Source organism: Cuculus canorus, chromosome 4, assembly GCF_017976375.1.
Source record: "Cuculus canorus isolate bCucCan1 chromosome 4, bCucCan1.pri, whole genome shotgun sequence".
NCBI lineage: Eukaryota > Metazoa > Chordata > Aves > Cuculiformes > Cuculidae > Cuculus > Cuculus canorus.
In genome coordinates this window covers 17,040,395-17,062,172 of record NC_071404.1, presented here as the reverse complement: position 1 = coordinate 17,062,172, position 21,778 = coordinate 17,040,395, and the positions used below count along the sequence as shown (strand labels likewise).

The window sequence follows — 21,778 nt, the reverse complement described above, 5'->3', positions numbered from 1 at the left end:
AATGAAAACGATGGTGCTAAAATGGAAAAAGAAAAGTCTCCTAGTTCTCTTTTTACCTGTTGGTTTAGTATTACTTTATTTCCTCTTAGAACTGAGCTCTAAGATAAACAGTCCAGCTCTTAGAGAATAGCTTTTCTTGTAGACCATTTGGAAGAGGAAACACATTCTTTACATCCCTTTCTAATGCCAGGGAAATTCACACCAACAAAGCCTAATGAAAGCTTTCAGCAACAAAGCTTAAAGAGCCAGACTCAACTGCTGCAATCAAAAGGCAACCATGGCATATATCCTCAGGTTACTGAAATCAGAAGAGAATTAGCAGTGCTTCCTGTTTGACTACTGCTGCTTCTCTCTTAGGATTCTTCAGAAGATATTAATCAGAGATATTCTGGCAGCAATAAAGATGAAGTTGTTAGTTATGTAGTGTTCATTGCAGCCTCTTTGTAAAAATGGAAAAGGAGCCGAGAGGGAAATTCAGCTGTTGCATAGCTCTTTTACAGGACTGGTTTAAATGGCCACGAAACACATTTACATTCACCTCTGATCCTTCCACATTCAGTTTCTCATCAAAATGTTTAATATGACATAATCTGTCATAAAAATGACAGCTTTGAATTGCTTAGGCTTTGACTATTTTTCTGACCATAAAAGACCCCTGTGCTTAATATCTTACTTTCAACAGTGATTCGGTTATTTACATGTCACTATTGATGTAAACATGGTGATTTTGAAACATAAGCTCTCCTGGCCTGTCTTTACTGATATCTCAGCAGCAACTTCTTTTCCTGTATGCAGAAACACCCCGCATAGATCTGTGGTGCTGGAGCATCCTGAGAATTGTGTATTTGTAACCAGCATCAATTAAAAAGCAACATTCAAATCTGTATCAACAGCAGCAGAGTCATGTGTCCCAAAAGAGCAATCTATTTTAAAGTCTAAAAAGTCACAGTATTTCCCAGGGGGTAACAGAGCACTAATGAGTGGAACAATTAAAGTTTGCTTGAAGCTTGCAGAGTAGTTTTAAGTGAAACTTATTTTGATTTGTAATGAGTGCACACTGCAATTGCTCTTTGCCAGGGTAGGTATGCTGTGGTTGAGGAAAAAACTAAAAAAAACACCTGAACTGAAGCCACATAACTCAAAATTAGTTGCTATCTAAATGAGAAAACTTCACATAAAGACTTATTTTGGAGGAGTTTCATCACTGTAAAACAACTGTCATTCACAGGATCTTCAATTATTTTTCCCTTAAGTGGCAGAGAGCACCTCTGTCTTGATCACCAAGTGAGCTCCTGCCACAAGGAGTTTATAGATACACTAATACAGGAACTACCCCACTTTGGCACGAGAATATCCAGGGATCCAGAGACCTTAGCGATTCACAGACTTGAAGCAGTTTGTCATGGACTGAAAGTTTACTTCGTTAACCAGTACTACCAGATAAACTCTTCATCCTTTCGTACGCATTATTTTTACAGAAAAATACAGGTTGAATATACTTGAAAAAGTACAGCACTTTTAAAGACCAGTTGTGGAATCAAAAAGCAGTCAGTACTCATGCTTCCTTTAGCTCACCAGGGTTTCTGGTGCAGAAGAACTGGGACATTGGGTCTCAGGAACCACATACATGAAATATTCCTACCTTTCTATACACTGTTTCAAGTTCTGGTGCAATGCCTTCTTCCAGTGAGAATATTGGAGGCCTAGTAGAAGACTGTTTAATTGGATTAGGCAACGCTAAGACTTTACCATCATCACCAAACCACTCTTTCCCCTACAAATAAAAACATAATTTTACATTCTTACTTTATATAGAAATAATTTGCAAAATTGTAATTCTTATGAAAATTATTTATGGAAAAGATTAATATGATTTTTTTGTGACTGAATTCACCAAAACGAAATCTTCAAATATGCCTTAGGTAAGTCTTGAAACCAAAAGACCAAGAGCTTGCTCAAACTTTAAACAAACCAGTTTTTTTTTCTTCAACGTACAGCATTACATTTAATTGTTACTTTTTCTCAAATCACTAAAATTGAAAGAAATTTTATGTTTTACAGAAGACTGCTGTCTATGTCTTTAAATTGGATTATAAAAATTATAAAGAATAAAAGAGCTAAACGGTAGCGCAGAGATCACTTATCAAAGTGTCTCTCAGCTCTTCTAGTTCACAAGTTGAACTAATTAAACAGCACCTGTGGAGGCAGGCAAGTATCTTGCACACCAATGCTATCCATGGCTTCACATGTTAAACATTGTCCTGATTCACCCTTCTGCTCTCATGACCTGGTTTCAAGAATAGCTTACACCAGTGCAGCTGCTGAAAGATGCTGCTCTGCACTCTTATTCCTACACCTGATTTAAGCTGACCCTAGAACCAAACACTGATGCCGTAACATGGTGAAGCAAAAATGAAACTGGCCAGTTAAGAAGTCTAGATCCAAATATTCCCAATCTGATTCACAGAAGTACCTCTGACGGCCCGCTAAGAATTCATATAAGCACAATAAAATATAAAGGGCAACTGCTGTACAGTAGCTTAAATCTATACTAAACTATACACACCTTACTGTGCGTAGGAGGAAATACTGTATATAAAACATATCCAAACCACCACCACAGGTGTTTCCATAAGCCATTCTTTAAGATCTAAAGGGATTCTAAAACCTCTCCAGATAATCTTTACCCACATTTAATTACCCTTACAGTCTGATCAGTAAATTTCTACAAGTCTATTACTTCATATTATCTTCCATGAACACAAAAAACACTCATTCCATACTGTTTCCTTTTGTTAAGATCTTCTAGTAAATAACAATAACAGAGCCCAGCTGTTGCATAAGTCTTTATAAATACCACTAGCTCTCATGGCATTTCATTAAAAACGTGAATTATAATTCCCCTTATTGTTGTGGCAACTGGACTCTGGCACAGACAAGTGAAGTGATTTACTCCCTAGCAGGCTTCAAGCAGAGCCAAGAAGAGACACCCCTTTTCTAAGACCCAATCTAGTGCTCTCACTACTGGGATATACTCAAACACACTCCTACAACAATTCTATGATTGATACTGCTAAACATTTTAAAGATGAAAGTCCGTTATCATCATGACCATCTTCCTACTCAACTATAACAAAATAAAATACTGATAAGTAAAGGATTTTAAAAAGACAACAAAGAAGGCAGCGGTGACTTACCTGCTCCTGTCTGAGTATCCTGTTTTCTAAAATATTTTGATTAGACTGTGATACAAAGGGCCTTTCTCCTGTGTAAAGACCCTCATCCTCAAGGTACCTAGGCTGCATGTCCCTAGGAATCTTCTCAGAAGCAGGCACTAATGAGAAATTAAACAGAAAAGCATTGTAACATATCTTGTAACTGTAGTTCTAGTTTATTAATTCTCTAGGAGCCTACACCATTCTTAAAACAAATGGCATTGCATATTAAGCATGCTGTCAGAAATATTTTCTTAACTAGGGAAAAAGAAATAAACATAGAACCAAAATAGATTTTTTTTCTTAATGAGGATAGATCCACAGTTTAAAATTATCATAAAACTGTGATAAGCCTTCTAAACAGATAATATCCTCACCAATACTTTACTCTTTAGCAGCAACAACTGACTAGACAAACATTTCTAAGCCGTTCGCATGTACAGTGAAACTTGAACTAAGATTAATCTGAATCTTACTATGGTAGCTTAGGCTACTCTTGTACAAAAATACGGAACATGCATAAAAAGTCCAATAACAGCAGGTGAAATTTTTAAAGTCTTCCTGCAGTATTATTGCACTGGTGTGAAGGAGTTCAGTATTTTTCAAGGAGCAATCTCAAAACAGGGAGAGATTACACTGAGGTAACAGTAAAAGCTCCTACATGAGATAGTAGACCACACTGGAAGCAGTCAGAACTAAGTTACAAAACAAAAAAAAAAAACAGAGGCACCCCATTTTCAATATTTTCACATTGCATTGCAAGTTGTGCTGATACCATTCTGACACAGACCATCGAGAGACTCATTTCTGTTTCTTCCACTTCAAATATTAAATAGTGATATTATAAAGCAATTTTTGGGACTTTGCAGTTCTATGGGAATAAGGCAAAAAGGTCACAGACACGATCAATGTTGACTAACTATTTCCAATTCACAAAATCAGATTTTGGGAAAAGGCCCCTTGAATTACAAAAATCCTTGTGTTACTTATATGACTCTTGAAAAACTTGCCACATGGAAAAAATTGCAGATCTGGCCAAGTGAAGAAATACTGCAAGTAATAATATACAGTGCATGAGACACTGTTAGTACCTAAATGCAGGTATCCAGTAACCTGTTGCATATGTTAAATAATATAACAGATAAACCCCAGTGGAAGAGGTACCAACCATCTTGCATTTGCTACAGACAGCATGAAGGTAATTGCCCCAGAGCAACTGATGTGCCCCGAGTTCACTTGCTAGCACGCCCGCTGGTGACCTGCTGAGGTGTGCATATTCCCAGCTAATTCATTTTGTCAGACCTTTTCAGGCTTGACTGGATGATGAATGTCAGAGAACCACAATGAAATCTCTCTAAAGCTAGAGCCAGTTTGATACAATATTTTTCAGCAGATCAAAGGGTACCATGCTATGCAAAATCCAGGAACAAAAGGTGTAAGCACAATCTTCATACCTGCTCGCATGCTGGGAATAAAGAGAAATTCTTTTTCCTTTTTCAGTTGCTCAGAGTAGCTTTCACACTCAGCGGGTTTCATTACTAGAAGATCTTCAGCTGTTTGTCCCATAAGGAATAAATCATCTTTAACTAGGCGTGCATCTTCATCCTATAGTTTAAGTGCAAACGTCTCTGTTAGTTCATCCGTCTTTTAAAAATGACATCTTTAGAAAGTGTACTTTCAGAATTTTTAAGGAAACAAAAGTTGCCATTTTGTATTAGAGGATTAAAATTAATTCAAGAAGTCTGAATAAAAATATGAACATTTATTCTATAGCTCACACCGTTTCATCATCCTCTTGTTCATCCTCATGAGTTTCTACGCATTCTTCTTCTGCCTCTTCATTTAGTTCATTCCTTTTCCTGGTTGCAGCCTTTATATTGTCTGGTTCAGGATCAAAATTGAAGGTAAAGAAATTATATGCTTCTTCAGCAGTGGGAAAATCATTCTGGACCTGAGAAAAGGCGACAAAGATATTTTGATATGACATTTATATGAAATTTTGGCATGACATTTACATGAAATTTTGGCAAGTGAAGATATCTTTCCACTAATAACATCAATAACAGCATGTACAAACACTTGCCACAGGATAATTATTATTTTACCTCAAAGCAAACTCATCTGAATGCTGAAGCAGACAGGAATTTTGAAATGGTGCATGAAAACTTTCTCTATTGCTATACTGTCATTCCATTAAATATTTCTTGCAATGTTTTAATTAAAAATGTTAACCTGGTTCAATTTGAACCAGCTTATTGTTTTAAATATAAATTATTTGCAAATGACAAATGCCAAAGTTTAAGTTCTGGCCATAATGCAGGTAACTAGGTGTATGATATAAAGAGAATTTTTGCCTCTGAAGGACTCAGGCCTTTCTACCATTACGATGAATCCTCTAGTAAAAGAATTAACAGTAGCATTTTGTGGCTAACAAATATCAATATACTAATCCATAAATTGATTTAACTGCCATTCGATGACATTCAGTAGAAAGGATTTAAACAGAAAAAACATTTTTCCTACAAGCTCCAGTAATTGTGTCCAGATGGATTTACTTGTTTGTTTGGTTTTCTTTTTAAATCAAACGACTCAAAGCCATTCTTAGATTTGATGAAGGCTCCTTTTCTATACTTCAACTGTTAGCATATGCTGCTTGCAAATTTTTAAACTAAATAAAACCCTCTCCATTACCTAAGAATGAATTCTGTCTGCTTCTTCAAACAGAATCATGAAACCACATAAAGGTTAAATGAAATTAACATCAGTTACTAAAATGAACATACTGGTACTTACTGTTGACTTTTGTTTAAGCTTTTTGACAGTATCTTGAAACTTTATTTTTGATGGTAAGTGGGATTCATCCTCTTTCATCTCCCTAAATTTTTCATTATCAGACTGCATTAAAAATATATACATAAGTTATAACATACATTTACACTAAAAAAAAAAAAAAAGACAAATAGCTAGCTGAATACACAGATTAAATATTGCATGATCATAGCAAAAAAAATAACAAAAAAGAAATACAGTCACTGTGGTAACAATCATACTGATTTTATATTTATATTAAAAGTGTGCATCTATTTATTACTTAACTCCTTTCTCCTTTGGGTCAAGAAATGGACTGCAGAGTATGAAGAAATGGTTCATTGCATTCACGTTAGTTTACCTTTTTCACTGCTAACGAGATCATCATTTCTGCACTCCTGAATACAATCAACCATGTGCCCTTTCTCCGCAAGGGGGAGAAATGGGGTAGCAATGTGTAATCTTATCATCTACAAATGAGAAGCTGACAGAGAGCACAAGCCAGACAGCAGCAGGAAGGGTGCCGCTGACACTGCTGACCAGGGAAAGGAACCATGGAGCTAAGGCCAGCTTCTCATACAGCCTCTGCTGCAGTCAGGAAAAACCTTTCTGGTATTTTTCAAGAAAGGTGGTGTCCATTGCTTGGGTGCTTAAATACAGACTTGACTGTGTGTTTTGTTCTCTCTCAAACGATTATTGCTGTGCTACTCTAAAACTCCACAGATGATACTCCTCTCCTTTTAAAGAACAGAGGTAGCATGGTTATCCAGTTTTCTGAAGCCTTATCTGTCCCTGCACACAGATCACTCCTTCTGAGATTGCTTCAGCACTTAAGTGCTTCAAAATGATCTTCATCAGGCCCAAACAACAAAAACACATCTAACATTCTATCCATGTTTCCTCCTTGTGGCCTGAATTCTTCGATTAAAGGAAGATATTTCTTGAGTTTACATCTATTCACTCTGAAGTTCAAAATAATAATAGCAAAAACAAAATCTCAAACCCTGGCAATCCAGTAGCCACTTGTTTAACAACAAAACAATTCTTCATACGTGTGTAAATAAGTACAGGAACCAACACATGGAAGGTTTCAGATATGCTTTATATAAAAATCAATTACTTTAATATCACTTCCACGTTTTCCCAGTACAAACATATTAAGACAATAGTACATAACTGAAAGTCATGACTACTACTTATTAGAAGAAAACACTGCCCCAAAATCCCCACAACCTACACTATTAGGTAATTCTCCCCTAGAAAAGCAATTTAGACAGGCTAATTCTCATTCTTTGGAATTTTAGATAAAAACGTTACTGCCACATGCTGTTATTTCCTGGGTATACACATTCTTTGTAATGCATTTTTTTCAGGCAAGCAATCTCTTTGGGAATTCTGAAGCACATTTGGGTGCAAGTTCTGCACAGACATCGCCTTTGTTACTTTTTAAATTCAAAATCAATTTTCTAACAAAGAACATGCTTATACTACAAAAAAATTGAATATAAAAAAGTAGCATGGCAGTACAATAGAGTATAATGACATAAAGTTAATATCTAGTCTCCAGCAATTACCCTGTGCAAATTTATACAAAGCTATAACAATGCTCCCCTCTGTTACAATAACTTTTAAATATTTAAAAGTATCTTACAACAGAAATCATAAATCTGTAAATGACATAAGTTTCACATATCTATACTCTTAAGAGCTAGTGATTCTTGTTAAACATGTATATTAAAAGCAATAATCAGGACAGTTCCTTCCTGCTTAATAATTCAAACAATAGTATATTTTGAGCTCATTAAAATAAATAAAGTTGATCTTCAAGACGATGTGTAGCCTCTGATTTATTTCATGTTTCACATTCTCATTATCAGAATAACAAGATCCAATGCACCTTTCTTACCGCTTCAGCAAGTCTGACTTCTGTTTTCCTTCCTCTGATGCTTTTTAAATGTCTTGCTTGTGAACTAGAGTCCTCTTGCAATAAAGTGATTTCTGCTTTTGACTAAGTAAACGAAAAAAAGAATGCTTAGCTCTAACAGAAATATAATAAGATTAAAGCTACAATAATTCCCAGGAACTCAACTAATTATGCATGTTCGTGCTAGAGACAGAATCTTTTAGCTATACAATCAGCTTAAGTGTTTTTACAGACATAGATATTAATACGCCTTATTAAGCTGCACAGCAAACGTACCAGGAAATCCACTGATTTCAAAATAGTGTAAAAATTATTTCGAAAAAAAAGCAGAACAATATTGTAACGGATATATCATTTGAATTACAAAATAATGACAATTTCTATATTGCCACAAACAAATCAAATATAAACTTTAGAAAAAATATAGGAATAGAAATACACTGTAAAAATAACTGTGGTGATGACTGAGTATTATTTTGACACTAAAAATAAAAAAGCAGATATCTCAATTCAGATTCACTCAGCACTAAGCAGGCAAAAGAAGGTGGGTGGTAGTTATAAGACTAAAAGTAACCAGACAAGACTTCTGAAGAATTCTCACCTTTGCTGCTTTTAGTTTCTCTCTCATTCGCTCCCTAACAGAAACTTCTGCAAAGCTTGTCCTTGATGTTGAAGGAACAGGTGGCAAGTCTGAAACCAAGAACACACAGTAACACATTTAAATTAAGTACTTTCTGAAAGAAACTTGAAATTATGTAAAATAAATCCATATAAACCATACAAAGGCCCATGTTCCAACAGAACCTGCATAAGAAAATGTGAAGAAGTGAAACATTTTTGGAATACAGATCTTATAGACTATTACTTAAATGCCTATAACTGTGATGGCTTTACTTTTCATTACATACATGAACCAACTTAAGCATTTACATATTTTTTTCTATTAAAAATACATGAAGAATTACCTGGCATTTTATAAGCTGTTAATCACAACTGACTAGATGTAATTTTGAATGGTGATATACATCCATACACAGATGTGACTGGAACAGTAAAGAAATTATAGACTTGCTTTCTTTTTCAGCTTACAGCTACCTGCTTTTTGTAGTAACCAAATATTAAGTTCTCCGGCAATGTTTTTGTGATATAGCTCTAGTACAATCAAGACAGTAAGATGTATTTTACCCTGTCCCATGTATGTCTGACTGCATTACCAAATAACTTCCCATTTCAAGCACAAGCTACTATCAGCTCTACTTGCGTCACCCTGTCACTTGTGTCATCTGAGCACCTCCTCCAAGCTCAAGAACAGTCTCTCCCCATTCTCAGGAAGACAACACGACCTGCAGGAGGCTACATGGATGAGCAAACTTAACCCATGCATTAAAAGAAAACTTAAAACAGAGGTAAACAGGGACAGGTGACCGGGAAGGAATACTATGAATCTGTCCAACCATGCAGGGATGGGCTTAGGAAAGCCAGAGCCTTCCTAGACTTGAATCTGGCAATAGATGCGATGGCCAACAAGATGGAATATTACAGGTGCATTAGCTGCTAAAGAAAGACTAGGCAAAACAGTTACTTGCTGTTGAATGGGTCAAGGGACCTGATCAAAGGGGGACACAGAAAAGACCCAAGTAATCAGTGCTTTCTTCATTTCAGTTTTTACTGCAATCAGAAACACCAGGCCCCAGAGACCAGTGAAAAAGCCTGGCGCAACAAAAGCATACCCTCAGTAGAGGATGATCAAGTAAGGCCACATTTCAAAAAACTGGGCATATGCACATCTGTGGGTCCTAATGGGATGTTTCCATGAGTACCAGGAGCTGATTAACATACCCCAAAGACCATTCTCAATTATCTTTAAAAGGTCATGTTGATGTTCAAAGGAGGTCCTAGAAGGAGCAAACATCACTCCTGTCTTCAGGGAGGAGAATCTGGGGAACTACAGGCTGGTCAGCTTCATCTTGATGCCCAAGAAGGTGATGGAACAAATACTCCTGGAAACCATTGCCAAATATGTTAAGTACAAGACAAAAACTGACATCAGCATAGGTTTATGAAGGGGGAAATACTTCTGGCTGACAATGGGACAGCTTTCTAAGATGAGATAATTGCTTTAGGGGATGAAAGGAAAGCAGAGGCTGTCTTTTATCACCATTTCCTGTAACAACCTTATAGAGAAACTGATGATATATGGACTACATAAATAGATGGAGTGAAAATTGGCTGGCCTGTTGGGATCAAAGTGTTGTGATCAATAATGCGAAGTCCAGCTGGAGGGCAGCACTTAAGCTTTACTTCTGGGGCTGATTTCAAACAAAAAAGACTCCCACAACCCAACTTCCAACCACAAGAACTAATCAAAACTCTACATCCTTTAAGAACAAGTATTCTCTGTTAATCCTGTAAAACATGCAAATCTGAGGTTTAAATCAGTGGCATATACTTAGATTTTTTGATAGATAGTAAATAGCAAGTTTGGACACTGACTTGGGTAATCATATCATTATGGAAAAGGAGAACTACTGTTTGTTGTAGTCTTTGAGTTGCTGCTCCCCAAAACCCCAGGTTTTTCTTCCATAATCAGAAGTGAATGAGAACACATCTTTGATAACCAACCAAACTTATCAAGGCCTCCCTTTCCTTTGAAGGACCGACAGCATTCCTCCCCCTTATTTTCCACATATCACATCCTCTTAGATTATGATTTCTTCAGGTAGATTCAGTAACAGTAATTCATTCAGTAACTACGTAACAGTAGTGTGACCCTGTTCCCTACTGCATTCCTTGATAACTAAATAAAAAGAATGAATAATTATCCAGTTTTTTACAGAGAAGCAACACTCTTGAGGTCATAAATACAAAGTTGTGGATACCTACAACCCATTCTCTCATATACAAAAATGAAAAACATTTGAAACGTACAATATATGTGAGATTGCATGTATAAGCAAACGGCAACACCTTCAGCAGCTTTATGTATTAAACACAATTACAGTTGTCTTCTGCAAAGTATTCTGAGAAGGTACCCATCTCCCTCTCTTAGATGGCACCACCACTGTAAAAGAGTCAAGGGTATCCTCTTTATAAAAATCTCCAGAATATTTTTAGCTGGAAACATACATACCTAATAGCTTGGAAAGTCATTACTTAAATCTTTTTCTTCTTGAAAGACCTCATACAGTTCTTCTCAACAAAACTGATTCTAGCTACATAATTGTCTCACCATTTGCATAGACCTCTTCAGTTTCATGGGAGCCCCGGAGTTCACCTGGAAATTCTCAGGACCTTACTGAAATTTTGGCTCATACACGCAATATTGACTTGTTGAAGAGAAACGTGTTGAATCCCTCCTCATAGATAAAATCCTCAGATCTTACTTTTTCTCCTGAACTTTTCTAACTATCTTTTATTTCCAGAAGGAGCTCAAGCATTCCACACAACACACAGGCCCTTCTAGTGGAAAAACTGTAAGATAATTAGCAGGAGAAAACTGTAGCTCTTTTCATACACGTGCCTTGTGGTGCAGGACCTTTTTTTGTTTCCTTTAATTTTTAATCTGTGAACACATAACATTCCAGGTAAATTTGGGGTTTTTTCCTAGTTATCTCCACTTACAGGATCATACTACTTGCCAGTTCTTTGAGCCAAACATCGAATTGTTCTTTGCTTTTACAAAAGAACACTGTTTGCCAAGGTCGAAGCAAAGGGTGATTTTAGGTTTATATAAGGCATTAAAGTCATGAAAAGGAGACAAAACACCAAAGGGTAAGGGCTTAGGAGTGGTAATGTCACACAACATATATCACATTATGGCTGATACAACACTAATCCAAGAGCTTTACTGGTGACAGAAAATACTGCATGGTGAATATACAATTTAAACATTTAAAGGCTACTTACTATACCAAAGTCAAAAGTGCAATCTAATTTCCAGGATGACGTTAGTCCACAGTTATTTAGAAAAGAAAGATAAATTAAGATAAACCCCACAAATACTGATTCCATTCAGAAACATCAAAAGATTTTTGGGAATCCTAATCTTTTCAATATGCACAATTTACTGCCTATATTTGTAAAAAGAGGCAGTCGTATTTGGAAACTTTCAAAAGAAAGAACAAGGCACAAAGTGAATATCTCTAGTGCAAGACACACAAGAAAAGCAAGCATCCCGTAATCACTTCCTTACCAAGAGGAATACTAGAGACAGAAATAAGCAAATCTTCAGTAAAGATATTAAGAGATGACACATAAAGTCTATTTGCATTTTGACTTTCCTAACAAGAAATACAGTATCAGTAAGAACAGGGTAAGAATTCATGACAAAACAGAGAACAAGATCCAGATAAATATTTATCAGCCTGAACAAATTAAAAGCCATCACTGCAGGGTATTCAATAATGAACTGGCTGCACATCAGAACCGTCAGTGATTCTGAGAAGTGATGGAGAACAGGCGAGTTCCAAAATCCTGGGCAAGTGCCTTCTTTAAGAAATGAGAAAGAGCAAGCTGCAGAAGCACACACAAGTCAATCTAATTCAGCTCTGCAAAAGAGACTCAGTCTATCTGTAAATATTAAACACAGTAAAATAATAAGCAACAGAAGAGCTAGATCAGTCAACATCAAGATTTATGAAGCCAATCTAATGTTTTTCAACACCTATTCTACTGACTTTTGTGAATAATGGAAAAAGCATACATCTAAACTTTTGAGTCTGCCTTATAGAAAGGTGTCTTTCAGTAGTAAATATTTTGATGAAATGACAGGGGGCATGGGGGCACATGCAAGCCACTGGAAAACCACATTTAAAAAGATAAGTAAGTAACACTTTAAATAAAGTCAAACACCACACTGAGTAGGTATTTTCAGGGTCTGTCTCAATCTAATAACTTGAAAACATTTATTAATATCTGAATGATGGCATGATGTCTATCTGTGTATAAACTATGCAGGCAAGAACTGCCAGAAGTCACATTTCCTCAAAGACTTACTATGAAGAGTTTTTGGAATGAAGAAAAAACTTCAATATATTTTACAACTTCAAGTCCACAAAAGGTTGTTGCACATAGAAAGACCCTGTGTGTCTGCTGGAGATGGACTTTAATTGCAATAATGAAGGTGGTTACGAGTTTTAACTTTTGGGGTATTCTAGCATTGGAATTGAATCCCTTAAATAGTTACAGAATCTTCACTGGTGCAAGCTTTTAAGTTAAACAAAAACAATCAAACAAAAAAAAAAAACAACAAAACAAAAAAAAAAAAGCCCCATCTCCCCCAGCCCTTCAAAAAGGCCAAGTGATCAGGAAAAAAAAAATAAAAACACCAGAACCAGGCATCAAGACTTAAAAAAGAGTTGAAATTATTTGAGGAGAGAAGTTGGTCCAAGTTTCTTTTTTATTTCCCTTCTGTGATATTTTTCTACCATTGTTATCTGTTCAGTTAGTCAGGTTAAAGTGAACAGTGTAAACAGGCAAAATTAGTACTGAATCAATCAGCCACTACTTTAAGCACCCCTTGAAACATCAGAAATGATGCCTTGTATGCAAAATTCTTTATGAATGAACCAGTTCCTTGCAACAACAGGAGAATTATCCCTCCTACGCATAATGAAAAACACTTCAAGGCTTAAATAGTTGCTGTAAAATTAATTCAATGCATCAATCATTGTGGGATCCTGAGTTTTCTTGAAAAAAGGACCACATCAAAATACTTTTGTTACTTTATTTCCCTGCACATACACTTTTTTCCCCCCTGGTTATTTTGAATGAGCTCCACAGCCAACCAATTTGTGCTTAACTTCAAAATACATTTTTTAAGTGAAAGAGTAATACTAATATCCATGAGAGTGTTACTTCACAGGATCACCACTACAGAAATGGATAAAAAAAATTCCACACCAGGTTTTACATTGGAAGTGCCGTTATCCTCCAGTGGCTCCATGTTTTACTTTGGGCAGCTCTAATAAGCTTGCTGGACAGTCAAACAGAAATTAAGACCAACTGAGAACCTGAAAATGTCACTAGTAAGTTTCTCCCTTGGTTTCACCTGTACTCGGAGGAGCTCAAACCCACTAGGTCTCCGCAACCTCAAAGCTCTCTACACTAACAGAGACTAAGAACTGCTGCAATTATCTTACCACCAAGCTTGTATCTGAATGGGATGCAGGAACCAGGCATGAGGGAAAGAGCACAGAAAGATATTTATGCTGTCACAAAGCGTGAATTACTTGAAAGAAAACACACAGTAACTTCCAGCACAGGTACTAGAAACACTTTTGTATTTTTCATCCATACAATCACTGCATAAATGCATAGTGGAACACTACAGAAACTGCAACCAAGTAACCACACAAATTCAAAAAACCCAACAATTAAGAAAAAGATTTTGTAACACTGTAGTTGTCCTTACTCCACAAAGGAATGGCTATCAGACGTTTTTTTTTTATATAAAACAATACTCCTTTCACAACTCCTATTTATTAGTCTGACATACAGCCAAGTCTTTCTTTAAGAAAGGTATATAGTCATCAAAGCACACATATAATTAGCCTATTGTAAAATAATAAATTTATAAACAGTTTAGACTGACTGAACGTTTGAAAGATAGTAGGGACAAACAGAGATGATGAATATTAAGTGGTGGAACAGCTTAAAGATATGTTTCAAAGTAAGTTTGCCATAATGGGACCAGAATGAGAAAGTGATCATACCACATCAGCATAAAATATGCCAAGTATTTGATGGATGTCACAAATTCATAATTCCACAAAAATTATCTACTTCCCACTTCTGTTAAAACTGTTCCCTTTTCATAAAAAGGGGGTGTGTGTATACTTCTAACGCCACAAATTTAACGTAAACAATGAACAAATAGGGTGACAACCACAACACAATAAAAAGGCTTAGGAACAGAGGCTATGTATTATCACAAGCATTAAAGCAAAACCAAAACAAGATAGTATAGGGAACAGCCTATGTAGAAGTTCTCAGTGGTGTCTGGAAAATTGGGGGAGGGATTACTTTTTTAATTCATACACAGATCATTAGTCTATCAAAAGCAATAAGGAACTGAGTAGAAATCTACTTTTACCTTTTGACCAGGTGAAACAATAGCAAATGTGTCATCATATTCAAAAGCTTAATACATGGAAGACTGAAATTGTTTATAAATCTGCCAGATGGAATTTCAGGGGAAAAAAACCCTGAAATAAGTTTTAGATAAATAAATGAAGACTTCAGCTTAAGGTACAATCTTTCTCAAAATTTAAGATGTAGTTAAAAAAAAATGGATAAATTATGCTGCAATTAAGTAAACCAATGATACAGTCTATTCAGAATACCACATGCAGTACTTTCCACTCAAATCATACAAAATTAGCAGAATTACAGGGATTTCAGAAGCAGCAACAAGTAACATAGCAAAACACTTAAGGAAACAAAACATTTTTCACAGAAGGGAACTAATGGCTAGTTTTCTTCTCAGACTACTGCTGTGCTGTTCTGTTTACTCTTGGAAAATGAGCTTCCATAAAATAAAATGACTATCACTAATGCAATCAATTCTGAAAACTGTTTGGACCCCATCTGCCAACATCATATCATTTCCTAGCACAAGTTGGCACAGTGAGACTCAAAAAAACACTCAAAAGAAAAGTGCACAGATCTTGAAAGAGCTGGAAATATCCCTAAATAGTAGATGTCCATTAACAAATACTGTATTTTGCTAAAATGAGTTTAAGGTCAATATGTATATTTTATTTTGATAAACCTCTACACTGATTAAAAAGTAAGCATGCTCAAACATCACTGGATTTTGGTTTTATTGACTTTTTAATACTCTAGTTCTTAATTAGCTTTTTTATGCATCCTGTTTAAATAAGCCCATAAAACCATACAATAAGATTCACAACAATAATGTTGTCCAAAGTATTTAACAAGAATATTGCAGATTTTGCCAAACAAACTGAATATTAGTTTTCAAGTACCAACCACCTCCATTCTTTCCAAGCCTACAATCAGACCTTCACTTCTAACTGCTTCCCACTACATCATCACTCTTGCACTCCTCAGCTTTTTGAGTTCGTCATATGTGACAGGTAAAATAGACCATCAATAAACATATACACCATCATAATAAGCATGATGCATCATAAGCCCCTCAAGCACAAAGTACAAGGTTCACATTCAGATACGTAAATACTGCAAATCTACACTGACAGCTTTGAAAGCTTTGAAGAACGTTGAGTATTTTCACAGGATGGCTTGGGTTGGAAGTGACCTCAAAGATCATCTAGTCACAACCCCCTGCCATGGGCACAGACACATCCCACGACATCAGATGGTTTAAAGCCTCATGCAACCCGGCCTTGAAACACCTCCAGCGCTAGGGCATCCACGATTTTTCTGGGTAAGCTGTCCCAGTGCCTCACCATCCTCACAGCAGAAAATTACCTATTCGTAATATCTAATCTAAATCTCCCCTCTTTCAGCTTAAAACCGTCACCTTCGTCCTATCCCTGCACTCCCTGATAAAGAGCCCCTCTCCAGCTTTCCTGTCGCCCCCTTTAAATACTACAAGGCTGCCGTATGGTCTTCCCAGAGCCTTCTCCAGGCTGAACAGCCCCAACGCTCTCAGCCTGTCCTCGTACAGGAGGTGCTCCAGCCCTCTGATCACCTTTGTGTGACATTGCTCCGAGCTGCCCTGGCACACACCAGGCGCCCGGGGGCTCCCCTCCATTCCTGCTCTAACACGGAGAATTCAGAGGGGAGAGGGGGGGTCCGCGAGGAGAGAGGGGAGCACGGGGAAGAGGACGAGAGGGAGCACTAGGGGGGAGCACGGGGAAGAGGACGAGAGGGAGCACTAGGGGGGAGCACGGGGAAGAGGACGAGAGGGAGCACTAGGGGGGAGCACGGGGAAGAGGACGAGAGGGAGCACTAGGGGCGAGCATGGGGAAGGGAAAGAAGGGAACGGGGGGAAGAGCACGAGCGGAGGGGAGAGGGAAAACACGGGGGGGAAACACGGGGGGGCGGGTGAGCATGGGGGGAGAGCACTGGGAGAAGGGAGGAGCATGGGGGGTGGCGAGTAGGGGCGAGAACGGGGTGGGGGGAAGAGCCCGTGCGGGAGAAGGGGGAGCGAGTGGGGAATGGGGGGAAGAGCACAGGGGGTGTCACCAGAGGAGAGCATGGGGGAAGCAGGGAGGAGGGTGGGCATGGTTAGGGGGAGCGAGTGGGGGCGAGAACGGAGGGGAAGAGCATTGGAGGGAGCACGGGGGGGAAGGGGGAGCGCTAACGGGAGGGGAGTACGTGAGGAGAGCGTGGGGGGTGAGCACGGGTGAGGGAGAGGATGGGAGCGAGAATGGGGGGAGCGTGGGGGGAAGAGCACGGGAAGGAGGAGCACGAGGGGACAGCATGGGGGACGATAACGGGAAGCAGCGGGGGAGGGCTATAATAGAAGGGCAGGATATGGCGAAGGGGGGGGGGTGAGCACGGGTGAGGGAGCGGATGGGGGCGAGAATGGGGAGCGGAGCAGGGGAAAACGGGGGAAGCACCGGGGATAGGAGCTCCGGGAGGGATGAGGAGCAGCGGGAGAAGCACGGCGGGGGAGGGTGAACGAGGAGAGGAGGGGAAGCGGGGGAGGGCATCCCGGGGCACCCCGCGGTCGCGCAGCCCCGCCCCTCACCGCGCGCGGCCGCCATGGCGCGGCGCCTCGCTCCGCGGGGTCCGGCGGGTGCGCCGAGTGCGCAGGCGCGGCGGGAGCCTCGCCCGGCACAGCGCGCTGCGCTCAGAGCCCTCAGAGCCGTGGGCGGGGAGTTCCGGGACCGTGGAATCCCGAGGGTGGGAAAGACCTTGGAGATCAGTGGTTCAAACCGTACCCGTGCACTAATAAGTCCTGTTGTGAGAAACACTCATTCACTGGTAAAATATTGAAAAGGACAAAATCTCCGAAGCGAAGGCGATAATATTTTTATTTTAGCATTCAGCGCTGTATTGGATGCCCTTCTAGAAAAGGCATAACATCTTGTAAAAGCAGTGAGTATATATAGTTTTGCACAAAGAACCATATCAATCCTCAAAGAACGTCCAGTCCTCAAAGATTATCCAGCCATGTCCGGAGGCTCTCTCCAGATTGTCTCCTGACCTACAACAGCTGCTTCTTACAAGACAACTAAGCATATTAATAAATTCTCACAGCCTTAAGAGAGGTTATCTCTCGACCTAAGACAGCTGCTTCTTACAAGACAGATTTATATGATGAGATAATTAAACATACAAAACAGCTGCAGCAAAACTTATCAATTAATTCTCACACTATCCCCAAGCGCTGCACCTGCCCGTCCTTTAAACACCTCCAGGGATGGGGACTCAACCTCCTCCCTGGGCAGCCTCTGCCAGCGCCCCAGAACCCTTTGATGAAGAGATTTTTCCTAACATCCAAGGTAAACCTCCCCTGGTGCAGCTTGAGACCATTCCCTCCCATCCTATGCCTTGCGAGAAAAGAGCAACACCCTCCTCTCTACAACCTCCTTTCAGGCAGTTGTAGAGCGATAAGATCTCCCCTCAGCCTCCTCCAGGCTGAACAGACTCAGTTCTCTCAGCTGCTCCTTGTAACACTTGTTCTCCAAGCTGCTCCTTGTAACATTTGTTCGCCACCCCCTGCACCACCTTCATTGCCCTTCTCTGGGCACGCTCCAGGACCTCAACGCAGTATTTGAGGTCTGAGGATGTAGGTTCGTGTATCCTGAAGGAAGGAATAAATCATTAGAGAATAATAAGAATCAAATCCTGGCCAGCTTTCAGTAAGAAAGAATGTGATTGTAACAGTTTAGCTTGTTTACTAGTTGAAACAAGGACAGTACCCCATCAGGAACAAAGCACAGACCTGAGCTCACCAAGAGGATGCAGTTAGGAAGGAGATAAGATAAAGAGCATCAGAGGATTCTGAAGACACAAAGGAACTGTGATGTACATTTGAGATTGGGTGATAAGATACAATAATGAGTTCTATGTATGTTTAACTAATATTTCCAGAATATGTAACCGGTGTTTCTCGGAATCTATATGAATATGTATGTTTAAGCAGTATAAAAGTCCTGTAACCAGCCTCAATGGACATACACATTAGGTGAAATGATTCCCTGTGTGTCCGGCATCATATTATGTATTAAAGCAATACCTGCTTAATAGTCAAATTGGCATTGATTATTGAGTTCGGTTTTTTTTCACGGCATCAATCCCTATGTCAGTTCCATTGATGCCATTGGCAGGATACAGTCCTGACACTGAACTTGACACCCACTGCTATTTTTTAGCAAGATTAAAGCCTACTGACGGCTCTGAAGCATCTTGCCTGATATCCTCCTAACACAACAAGATCATTTCGGGGACTCTTTTGTTTTCTTTTTCCACTTTAGAGGTTTTACTGACAAAGCAACAGGTACGGCTTAAACATGATAATTTCAAAAGCGTTTCTGCAGATGAGGAAAACCAGGCTTTCTATTTTTGTAACTAATCCAGACTAAAAATATTTAACAAATAATCTGAAGATAATTTAATCAACAAAGTGTTGGATCAATATGAAATAGAATTAAACAGTTGCACATTAAAGGTGCCTATTTCACAGCAAATGGCATCTATGGTTGCAATGTATTTGCGCAGAAGTGAATAATTGTGCAGGCCTGCATTAACTGGAATGGTACTGACTGATCTAGGGCAAACAAGAGTTTGCCAGATGCTTGACTTCTTTATTTCACTTTTCTCAGTTAACGTGTATAAAAGATTCTTATTATTTCAGAGAAAAAACAATCATGTACCATTTTTGTCTAAGCTAATTTATTCTGGATTTCAAAATCCCCATAAAACAACTCACAAGAGCAAAACATGGGCCTTTTTCCACACCTGGCTAAATCTCCCCTAGTGAGAGTGCTAACTGAGGCTTTTGTTTCCCCATCACTTCTTTGTACTGGGTGTGCATGGGCTTGTGCATATTCACATCAAAAAGTGCTTCCAGCCCAGCTAGAACATGAGGAGTGCTTTGCATATTCCGCTTTATCTCTTAGGATCTGGAGAAGCAGATGAGGACTAACATGGTTATCTCCTGCCTGTAGCTTAGTCCTTACCAGCTACTAGCCCCAAGGATTTTCAGGTTTCTAAATAAGTCTCAACTAGCACAAGCAGCTCAATTTGCCCTAAACAAGTGGTTTTTGTTAGACAATTATGACTATCTCCCAAACTACCTGTGCACTTCCCTCAGCACCGAGACCCTCTGTAAGCATCTCCAGGGTGATATACCTAAAAATGACAACATTTCCTTGCTGCAGGCAAATACCCTTTTTGCAGCTCAAAAAAAAAAAATAATACAGCACTGCAAGGAGCAGCAGCATTTTTATTGCTTTGCACTTTACCCTTTTTTTTTAAATTAAGCTCCATGTATCAAATTTAAACCATCTTTCCTAAAGGCACATGTAAATGGAGAACACTTGCAGCATGGCACATAGGCCTTTATGGTTGCTTTCTTCAACAATTTTCTAGCAATTCTTGAAGTTAAGTACTACAGTGGGCACTTTAAAATGCAATAAACAACTGGATGCAAGAACTACAAAGATCTCCATTACCTCAGAGACTTGTTTCCAGAGCATCTAAAACTGACAACATAAACACAGTGAAGTTTCTCTCACCCCTCTTTAAAAAAAATAACTATCAAAACTACCTAGACAATAATTTTAAGGATTTTGGATTCTTAGATCTGTCTCATTTGTGAAAACACATAGAAGCAGTGATATTGAAACAAATCAAATGGAAAGGAAAATGTTAGCTTCCTACCTGGGTGTTCTTATACAGCATCTTTCAGAGCACAGAAAAAAAGCCAAGCACAATGCTCCCCCTGGCAACAAAGTCTCAGCTTTGCTTTTTAAGGAGGAAGAGTCAGCTTCTCCTCCATAAATCACTAAAATACTTCCAGAAGACTTCTTTTTTTTTTGTGAACAATTTCTTTCACTATAAAAGGGGAAGTCATGAATAAAGAATGGAGAGGATTAAGTTATTGCAGCTCCTGCAGAAAGCAGCACATTTCAGTTACTACAGTGACTTAAAAAGGAAAAATCCATGATATTTTGCGGGATCAAGGATTGAGGATCGAGGACGGTTATTTCAGAGTAAGACGCAATAAAGATAGTCACTTCTAACTTTAAGTACCTAACTTTGCTAAATTTCCTGACTTAATTTCTGCATACCTCTTCTGTAACTAGAGAGGCACAGACTCTATGTATGTGATTCCTGAATATCAATCATTTGCAGAAAAGCCTCTCTGTTGACTAAACCTCAAATTCAGACTATATGCCAACTTTCCAGCAAGTGCATTTTTTTTAGATTAATTTTACTCTTAAAAAAATCTCTGACATCAACATGTAGGGAAAAATCCTTGAAGTGGATGGTTAGTAGCTAGTTGTTTTCCAAGTGCTGTCTCTGTTTTCCGAGGCATTAAAGAACTCAGAGTATTAAGTGAAGCTGTATCAAGGGGGCAACGATGCATTATTGTGTACAGATGAACTTTGTGAATCAGTATAATACTCAGCAAACTTCTTAGCATGTCATTTTAGGGAAAGGTAATGCGAAACATAGCAGCACAGAGTAAAGGCATAATCTCTGAACAGCTGTAATTTGCAAAGGCAGGCTTTTTGCCGCTCCAGGGTTAAAAAATGTATTAGGAAATGCCCTGAACCCTGAGAAGGTGGATCATGAAACCAAAGTAAGAAGCAAGACAGCTCATAACTTTATAAAGTTATCTATATACTTTAATATAACTCTTCTGTAGCAGAAAAGAAGAATATGA

The 21,778-nt window shown here is 38.6% G+C and overlaps 1 protein-coding gene across 7 annotated transcripts in view; it reads right to left on the bottom strand.

Moving 5' to 3' along the window:
• The window catches only part of LOC104067723 (complement C1q tumor necrosis factor-related protein 7), a 111,493-nt gene that overhangs the window by 46,175 nt on the left and 43,540 nt on the right, over positions 1 to 21,778 (bottom strand). For 2 of the 7 annotated variants that reach the window (XM_054065775.1, XM_054065777.1), the window contains exons 4-10: positions 8,549 to 8,637; positions 7,930 to 8,031; positions 6,009 to 6,110; positions 4,996 to 5,166; positions 4,670 to 4,820; positions 3,198 to 3,334; positions 1,643 to 1,774 (exon numbers count right to left, since the gene is read on the bottom strand). In XM_054065775.1, coding sequence (XP_053921750.1) covers positions 1,643 to 1,774; positions 3,198 to 3,334; positions 4,670 to 4,820; positions 4,996 to 5,166; positions 6,009 to 6,110; positions 7,930 to 8,031; positions 8,549 to 8,637 — 884 coding nt within the window. Of the gene's footprint in view, positions 1 to 1,642; positions 1,775 to 3,197; positions 3,335 to 4,669; positions 4,821 to 4,995; positions 5,167 to 6,008; positions 6,111 to 7,920; positions 8,032 to 8,548; positions 8,638 to 8,912; positions 8,935 to 9,786; positions 9,948 to 16,624; positions 16,778 to 17,629; positions 17,697 to 21,778 lie in introns of those variants that run through there. The other 5 variants (XM_054065778.1, XM_054065779.1, XM_054065780.1 and 2 more) reach the window with 5 other exon arrangements.